Below are 8,296 nucleotides of genomic sequence, written 5' to 3'. Positions count from 1 at the left end.
ACAAATTATATTAAATACAGCTTTCTATGTCATCTTCAGTTTTGGATAGAGCTTACATTAAACCTGAAAAATCCAGATTGAGTGAATTCTTATTTTACCACTATCCCTGGGTTACTGAAGTAGATGCTTTTTCACTCCCCACCTTCAACTGCCCTGCAAACCAGCAGCTATACAAGAACCGCCATTCTGACATCGGTAACTCAAATTGGTGTGATTACATCAACAGCAGTGTCATCTACTGTGCATTTGCGCTAATCGTCGCATTTTAGATACAATTCTGCTCTCTGTCTGCACATCAGCATTTCTGTCATTGCAGCTGCAAAGCCCATGGTAGCTGCCGTGTGTGCTATGAAGACAGGGGAAGGGGGAACCTGCAGAGCTGTAGAAAGACCTGTTCCAAAGCCCCACAAAGGCAAATCTCTCTTTCTAATAACGAAGCTAAAACCCCTAGCTGCCGAAAAGCTGCATTTCCAGGCTCAGTAATTCCCTCCCCAGAACAAACCAAAAGGTACAACTCAAAGGCAACATGCTTGGTGTAAAGGACCTTTTCTCCTTACTTTTCTTCTGCAGCCTGTTCATGGATCACTGCCAGAGTCCGAGTTTCTCTACATTTCAGCCAGCTTCAAAATTTAACCTTGACCACCCTCAGTTCAGGTCAGGTCATTTTTTGTTAAGAGGAAACAAGACCATTCAGTGTCGCAGTTTTTACTGGTACACTATTGTAATACACTTCCAAAAAACAAAATATACACGCTTTCTAGTGACATTCTGCATTCACAAAATCTGTGTTTTGAACTGTTTTACTCACGATCACTGAGGGAAACCCTCCCCTTCTCTTCTAGCACATGCTTCAGGACATGACACCCATGTAAACTGCCAGCATTTACCATGATGCCAACTAGCTCTACAGCAGCTAGTTTTCTTTTTTTAAAAAGTGTAAGAGACAAAAAGGTAAGCATGTTCAGAGTCACAGGGCAGGAGCAAGAGGAGACACAAAAAGCTTCTAGGACTTGTATCTAAAACTTCTATTTTGCTGCCATGAGTTCTAAACTATGGCTATAGCAGGGAGAGATGGAATAAAGAGAAAACACTGGCCTACATATAGGCTGTTCTTGTATTTCACCTGAAAAGGTAGGCCAATTACATAACCCCCCCCCACTAATCAGAAATCCCAAACAGTAACATTTGATAACATTTAATTACCACATACTACATGTGAAGGAAATTCTATGATTTTATGAAAAAGTCAACCACAGATGGATGGTAAATCAAACACACTGCTGATTCATGTATGGGAGAAGAAGTTAAGCTTGTTCACACCACAGCCACACTATATAAAGCAATTAGAGAATAAGCAACTCCATATTCTAGAAAACTGACTTTTTTAAAGTGGTAGTGTTAGTGATTAACGCACTTCTGCCATGCAGGTTTCAGCTGAAATAGTACCTCTCAAAGGTACAAAAATTCAAAACAGTAAGAAAATGCAATGCATTTGTGAATGCAGGAACCCAGCTGATACAGATTGATGGTGTTGCTACAGAAGACAGTAAATACACAGTTATTGCCAGAATCTGTATGTTAAGGTTGTCTATTGCCTATTTGTCCTCTCCAATATACTTTAAGGGATTTATGATGCACCCTTGCTAGTGACAGTAAAACTATTTAACTGCAGTCACAAAACCTACAAAATATTGCACTAGAATACAACTGAAAAGTGACTTTTGACATAAACTTTGTTAAGACATGTTTCTTAAAAATGGAAAAGCAACATTTATGTTGCAATACTTCACTAGTCTTTCTTTAATGAACAAACTATCCAAACGGGGGAACAAAAATTGTTGCATCACAACGTGAACGTCAGATTTAGCAGAAGTTAACAATATTCTTAATCTGCCTCCCAGCCCGTGGTTTTACTTTTGTGATTTTTCCGATCACCTTTACATATAATCAGTATGCTAACTGGGTTTTCTGTGGTAACCGCTCCCTGCAGAAAGCATGCGACTGCCGCACAGGCAGAGAGCTTCATTAAAATGGGAGCGTTAGCTTGATTGTCCTTTCTTGCATTATAGAAGAAGGGTAGCAAAGCAGTGTTAACACCCAGCCTCTGAGCTGACCGAGTCCTTTGGAGGAAGAGGGCAGTAGTCCCACATGTACTCTTACACGTACATGGAGCTAGATGGAAGAAATATTCCTGTGAAGTATCATTTCTACCAATCTAGTGTTTTGTTTTTTTAATTTCAAAACAGAAGCAAAATCAAGGGGAAAAAACCCACTTGATAAATGTAAAAATAAATGTGCAGCTTCATGTAATATTAAGACAGCTCTCCTTAATGTAGGAAAGCTCTTCAAGTAGAACTATACTAAGTTAGGGGTAAAGAAATTCTCCGCATAGCATGCTGAATTTCTACATCTGCAAGTAAAGCAAAACCAATTACCTATCTCCTATCAGGCAGGTGTGTAAAGTTAGCACCAGAGGACATTCAGCCTATAATTACTGGTTCAAGATGGTGGCACAGGAAAGCATTTCATCTGATCCAGATGTTTATTTTTCCTCAAAGTGTATTTGTGAACATTGTTTTTAGTTGTTTCACAAACTGCTTAGTAAGACAACAGCCACGAATCAATACTATTTCATGTTGCGCGCTATCCTCCTGCAATGGTTTGTTTTCATTTCCCCCAATGCTTGTTCCAGTTGCTGAATTAGGTGGAGGAGGGTGGAAGGGTCGGTTTGCAACACCTGGGCAATTTGATCTTCGTTCTGATTAAGATGTAGCTTCATAGTCACAGCAGGCTTAATCTGTTGTCTCAGGCTTCTGCTTGCAAGCTGCATGAGGGAGTTTAGATGAAATGGGAATAGGGAAACAAACAAACAGACAAAAGATGGTTATCAACTTCCATATTTACAATTCACAACAGGTTTGCAGGACCCACTTGGAAGACTGTTTAAAAATCCTTTTCATCCACATTAAAGATACACACAATCTATTATTTAGGTTTATCATTAGGCAACACTAATCCACCTTGATCAATGCTTTCATACTATTTCTGAAAATTAGGTGATAACTAAGAACAAATGTATTTAGTATATGCTAAAAAACACCAACGGAGCTATGAATTCAATTTTCAGAAAGCAACATCATTACATATCCTGTTCATCTCATAACTAGCTATCTTTGGCACAATAACAAAATTATGTCAGTTTTAAATACAGGAAAAACTTTTTCCTCAATTACTTTGAAAGAATATAAATTCATTGTTTAGTAGTTGTTTATGATGTTAAAAAAATGTAAAGTAAAATACAGAATACCGAAAACGTAAGAGAAGTTACCTGCACATCCAGTCTCCATTCAAGATTGTGGTAGCTGGGAAGCTTTGGTGCCAGCTCGCTGAGAATGCTTCTTATCTCCTTCCTGTTATCGAGGTATAACTGGAGCAGTAATTTGTTCAATTCATCTGAGAATCCCAGAACATGAATGGAATCTTGGAAGTCTATCTCAGAAATCTAGAAATAACAATTTAGGCCTTAATACGGAACTATGTAATAACCGTTATTTGTTGAGAAACAAGTAAAACAATAAGTAAACATTACGTATGGTGTGGTGCAGCCATTTTCCTGCAGGAATGTGCGAGGACAATTCTACATCTAGGACAAAACAAATTATCCTGGTTTTATGTGATTTACACATGGTGATGTATTACAGCTGATTTGCATCAGCCTCAAGAGCAGTTTTAGATCTTTTTTTTTTTTAAAAAGAAAAACATTCAACATCCTCACATTTAAGCCTCCACAGAGAACAAAAAGCACCACAAAAAAGCATCTCAGCTTTGTCATGAGGAAGTACGTATTTCGATCATCAGTTTATCAACAGTATGTTAACATAATACTGATACTTGAATTATAAATACTCTGAAATGATCCGAATGTCTGCACATGTAAGCGAGCACCAGGTACAACTTTTAAGGCTCATGTTACAGTACCTCAGAGTGGCCCCAAGAAGCCGATTCCCACAGGTCAATGCCTCTGTGCTGAACTGAAGAAACTTGGTTCATCCTTGTGGAAGCAGTTATTTACTCAATAGAAAGTGTCATACCTTTACAATGCATTTGTACCATAAACACATTCTGTGATCAACTATATTCTACCATAATACACTATAATTTATCTGTCAGTCAAGTCACCTTCCTTCAAGGGAACATTCTGCAATATTTCAATCCCTTCCCCACCTGCTCTTCAGAACAATGCCTACTTGAGTTTAAATTACGTGTCTCTCTATCCCTTCTCCATGTCTTCGTTGTTCAACTCTTCTACTATATCAACAGTAAAAAGTCTTTCCAATGGAAGGAGTTATTATCCAACTATGTATTTTTTTTAATTTTAATATCTGCTTACACTCACCCGAAATTCTGATGTCAGGAGCTGAAAAAGGTCTCAAACCTACTGTATCAGACAAACACATGGCATGCTTAACCGTGGGTTGGTACAGCACACATCCTGCACAGCAGCTGAACATCATCGTCACTCAAGTTTTGTTATTTAGATAGAGCTTAATCCTGAAGCATGCTTCTCTGTATGGACTACATTACCGCACGTTCCTGCTATACGCCACTAAAACGTTGTCGAGTTTTAGCTTCAGACACTCAACACAAATTCCAGTGATCCACGCAGATGCAGTGTTTCAGTAAGAGAACAGAGTAAACTTTTTTTTTTCAAATTAAAAGAATACGTGTCATCAGAATTTTGAACTAGGTTTTCCCCGTTCATCAGCATTTTCAGAGCTGTAAGTGTTCAGAAGACATCTCTTGAGCGTGTCCCTGCATTCACTACACAAAGGTATCCTTACCATAAGCTTGGAGCTTTCCGTAAGAAGGTAGGTTAGTCCTTCCACCCCACGCTGAATGGTGTCCGCACCAACGTTAAGTTTTCCTTCAAAGAAAGCACAAAGTACCTTTTACTTCCTTATGAAGCTGCCGCAGCAACGATATGCACAACTGGAAGTTTATCCACAGCTACCTTGCAAAATAGTCACCGAAAAGACAAAAAAAAAAGCAGAGGGTTGCGCACCCTTCAGGCAGCGCGTTACTCCCCCCCCCCCCCCCCCGCAACGAACAAACCAACCGGAACCCAAGAAAAACCCAAACCCACCTCTTTCGGCCCCACGCAGAGAAAACCGCACGCTCACGTACCGCAACTGCGCCCGGCATGCGCAAGCAGGCAACGGGCCAGCCCGCAGACTCCCTCCCGGCAGAGCAGGGCCTGCGGTCACCCCCCCCGTCCCCTCCCCGGGCACCGAGCACGACCGGGCGCTGCCTGCCCGGGGTCCCGCCGGGCCCGGCTGCCCGCGGACCGCTCCCTGCCGTCAGCCCCCCTCCCCTCCGTCAGCCCCCGCGTTTCCCGCTCTCCCGCCCCCGCTGCGGAGTGCGCCACGGCCGGCCCCGGCCCCCTCCTCCCGGTGACAGCCCCCCGGCCCGGCCCCGGCCCCCTCCTCCCGGTGACAGCCCCCCGGCCCGGCCCGGCCCTTACTGGCGGCCGCCTCGCAGGCCCGCGCCGCCGCGCCCCGCCGCAGCAGCTCCACCGCCAGGCGCCCCAGCTCGCCGACGGCTGAAACGAGAAGAGGCGACTCCGCTGCAGGCCGCGCCACCGCCCCCCCCGCCCAGCCCCGCCGGGCGGGCTGCGCCCCCCCAACCACCGCCTCCCCCCCCCAGCCGGCTCCGGGGCGGCCGGAGGCGGACGCTGCCGGACCTGCGGCGCCCACCCGCGGCAGGCAGCCCAGGTGCGCCTTCTGCTCCTCCGACAGCACCAGCAGCATCCCCGCGCCGCCGCCGCCCGCCCAGGAAGGGGCCGGGGCTCGGCGCCCGGGAGGCGGCCGCCGCGGCGGGGCGGGGCGGGAGGAGCAGCGCCCGCCCCCGCGGCAGCCCCTCGCCGGCGTGCGGAGAGGCGGGCGGGGCCGGGGCTCCCGCCGAGCCGAGACCCGTGCCCGGGCTGCGCGGAGCCGGCGGCGCGCAGCGCGGCGGAGAAGGCGCTGTCGTGAGGGGAAGGCGGACGGAACCAGCCTGGGGAGCCGCGGCAGAGAGAGGGCGCGGGCGCGGCGGGAGCGCTGCCGGCTGCCCAGCACGCAAACGGGCAGCGGCCAGAACGACGAGGTCCCCCCGAGGTCTTCGTTACTGCGGTGGAACCGTTCTTCTGTTTCACACACCTGCGCCGAAATCCGGATTTTGGCGACCTTTGCTTCCCGGTAATTCTCTTACCCGACCTGACATACGCGATTCAAAGCCATTTTGCGCGTACAGCCCGCGCTAACACCGAGGTCCCACGGGGGGGCACTGTGCTGCACCGGCCAAATTTAAAGGAAAAAGATGACACTGGTGACACTGCCGTGTCCCACGGGCCGTACACAACGGCGTTTCTGGGCTACAGTCACCCGGAGATGGCACCAACGTTCCCATCTGCCTAAAATGACTTTCTGAAAACGTGTATTCCTACCATGTTAAATAAAGCCAAAAAAAAGATAACAAGGTTCTGAATTACTAAAACGATGCGTAACTTACTTCTCATAGAACTTTTTTCTCTTTTAGGAGGTAGTTCATTTCCTCAAAGAGAAAAGGCTGGTCAGCTTTTGAAGGGTCTGTTTTAGAACAGAATAGCCTTTGCAAAATGTGAGCAGAAAAATACTTGACTGCATTTTGTTACCAGACTGATTTAGAACAGAATAGCCTTTGCAAAATGTGAGCAGAAAAATACTTGACTGCATTTTGTTACCAGACTGAAGGACTGGCATTTCCTCAATAACGCTGTGCTCTTCCACGAGACCAGCAGTCAAGAACCCTTTCCAGCTGTCCCACACATCTGGGTGAAATGTCACACCTGCCAACAGCTATGTTCCAGTATAACTGTATCTTCAATTTATAAACTAATAAATTACCATAGCTATATCTACAGGAAATTTTTGCCACTTCATGGCTGGGAAATAGGTATAGAGCAAGTTCCTGCAAGGCCAGTGGGGTGGGGGTTCTTACTCTCCAGGAGAGTAGCCTTAACGCCATGGCTTCCTTGTGAGTGGCTATCAAGCTAAAATAATCTATTCTTGGTAAGTTTGTCCATTATTTCCACTCTCCCTCCACCCCACCCTGTTTTAAACTTTCACCCACCCTGTTAAGTGCTCTGGTTAATGATGGTCAATAGATCTCAGGACCAAGACCTTTTACTATGAAAGATATGAAAATACATTACGGATTAATTCCTAACCTTTTCCTTATTTAGTTCGAGTGCTTTCCAGGAGCCAGTCCAGTGTTACAAGCCCAGATAGAGACTCTGAGATACCAGATGTAGTACTTCAGCACTTGTTCTTCGGAGATTTTAGACGATAGCTTCACATTACTTCTTAAAATCGTAACGGAGGAAGTAGAGGTAATGACTGTGAATCAGCGTGAAGGGAATGTAATTTCTTAGCCATCTGCTCAAGTGAAAACAACTTTTGGTTGTATATTAGGATTGCAGATTTTTGTTCCTAGTTTTGGCTTTCAAGCATGACCTTCCAGCAGATGTTCACACCCAAAGTAGCAAAGTTCCTCATCGACTCATCCAAATAATTTATTTGCCAAGTCCTTCTGTGCATCTGACCTGTGCATTCCACAGACAGTCCTGCCATATTTTTTCCAAGCTACAAGGTAGATTTTTGTATTCTCTACTTGGCACATCTACCTGGACTTGGGGAAGTATTACTCACAGACTCACAGAGTGGTTTGGGTTGGAAGGGACCTTAATGATCACCTAGTTCCAACCTCCCTGCCATGGGCAGGGACACCTTCCACTAGACCAGGTTGCTCAGAGCCCCATCCAACCTGGCCTTGAACACTGCCAGGGATGGGGCAGCCACCACCTCTCTGGGCAACCTGTTCCAGTGCCTCACCACCTTCACTGTAAAAAATTTCCTCCTTATATCTACTCTGAATCTACCCTCTTTTAGTTTAAAACCATTACCCCTTGTCCTATTGCAACAGCCCCTACTAAAAAGTCTCTCTCCATCTTTCTTATAAGCCCCCTTTATATATTGAAAGGCCACGAGAAGGTCTCCCTGGAGCCTTCTCACCTCCAGGCTGAACACCACCAACTCTCAGCCTGTCCTCAGAGCAGAGGTGTTCCAGCAGAGGTGTTCCATGTTGGTATAACCAGAAGCTGAATCAAAAAAACCCCCTCCAAACCAGTTCAGAAACTAACTTCCCTTCTCATTTGCTGATTCTTCACCCAAATCTTCCCGATTTCAGTCATTCATCCGAATTCGGTCTGTCCTTTGCCAGT

General features: G+C 45.7%; 1 protein-coding gene across 1 annotated transcript; it reads right to left on the bottom strand.

Annotated features, from left to right (window-relative positions):
* Window positions 1-2,523: 2,523 nt before the first annotated feature.
* Window positions 2,524-5,895, bottom strand: COMMD2 (COMM domain containing 2). The gene is made up of 5 exons (XM_069793004.1): window positions 5,741-5,895; window positions 5,522-5,599; window positions 4,842-4,924; window positions 3,329-3,502; window positions 2,524-2,824 (listed from the first exon to the last, which is right to left on the bottom strand). Exons 1-5 carry the CDS (start codon window positions 5,805-5,807, stop codon window positions 2,627-2,629), a joined length of 600 nt encoding a protein of 199 aa, XP_069649105.1. The 5' UTR covers window positions 5,808-5,895; the 3' UTR covers window positions 2,524-2,626.
* Window positions 5,896-8,296: the final 2,401 nt, after the last annotated feature.

The sequence above is a fragment of the Haliaeetus albicilla genome, chromosome 9, assembly GCF_947461875.1.
Source record: "Haliaeetus albicilla chromosome 9, bHalAlb1.1, whole genome shotgun sequence".
Lineage (NCBI taxonomy): Eukaryota > Metazoa > Chordata > Aves > Accipitriformes > Accipitridae > Haliaeetus > Haliaeetus albicilla.
Note: the sequence above shows the minus strand (reverse complement) of the source record. Positions and strands in the feature narration are given on the sequence as shown.

Bases quoted from the DNA above. Each gene is read 5' to 3' on its own strand.
- COMMD2 (XM_069793004.1), bottom strand. From the start codon at position 5,807: ATGCTGCTGGTGCTGTCGGAGGAGCAGAAGGCGCACCTGGGCTGCCTG. The intron at 5,600-5,740 runs GTCCGGCAGCGT...TTCTCGTTTCAG, and splicing joins GCCGCGGGTGGGCGCCGCAG to CCGTCGGCGAGCTGGGGCGC. The intron at 2,825-3,328 runs GTAACTTCTCTT...TCCCTCATGCAG, and splicing joins AATGGAGACTGGATGTGCAG to CTTGCAAGCAGAAGCCTGAG.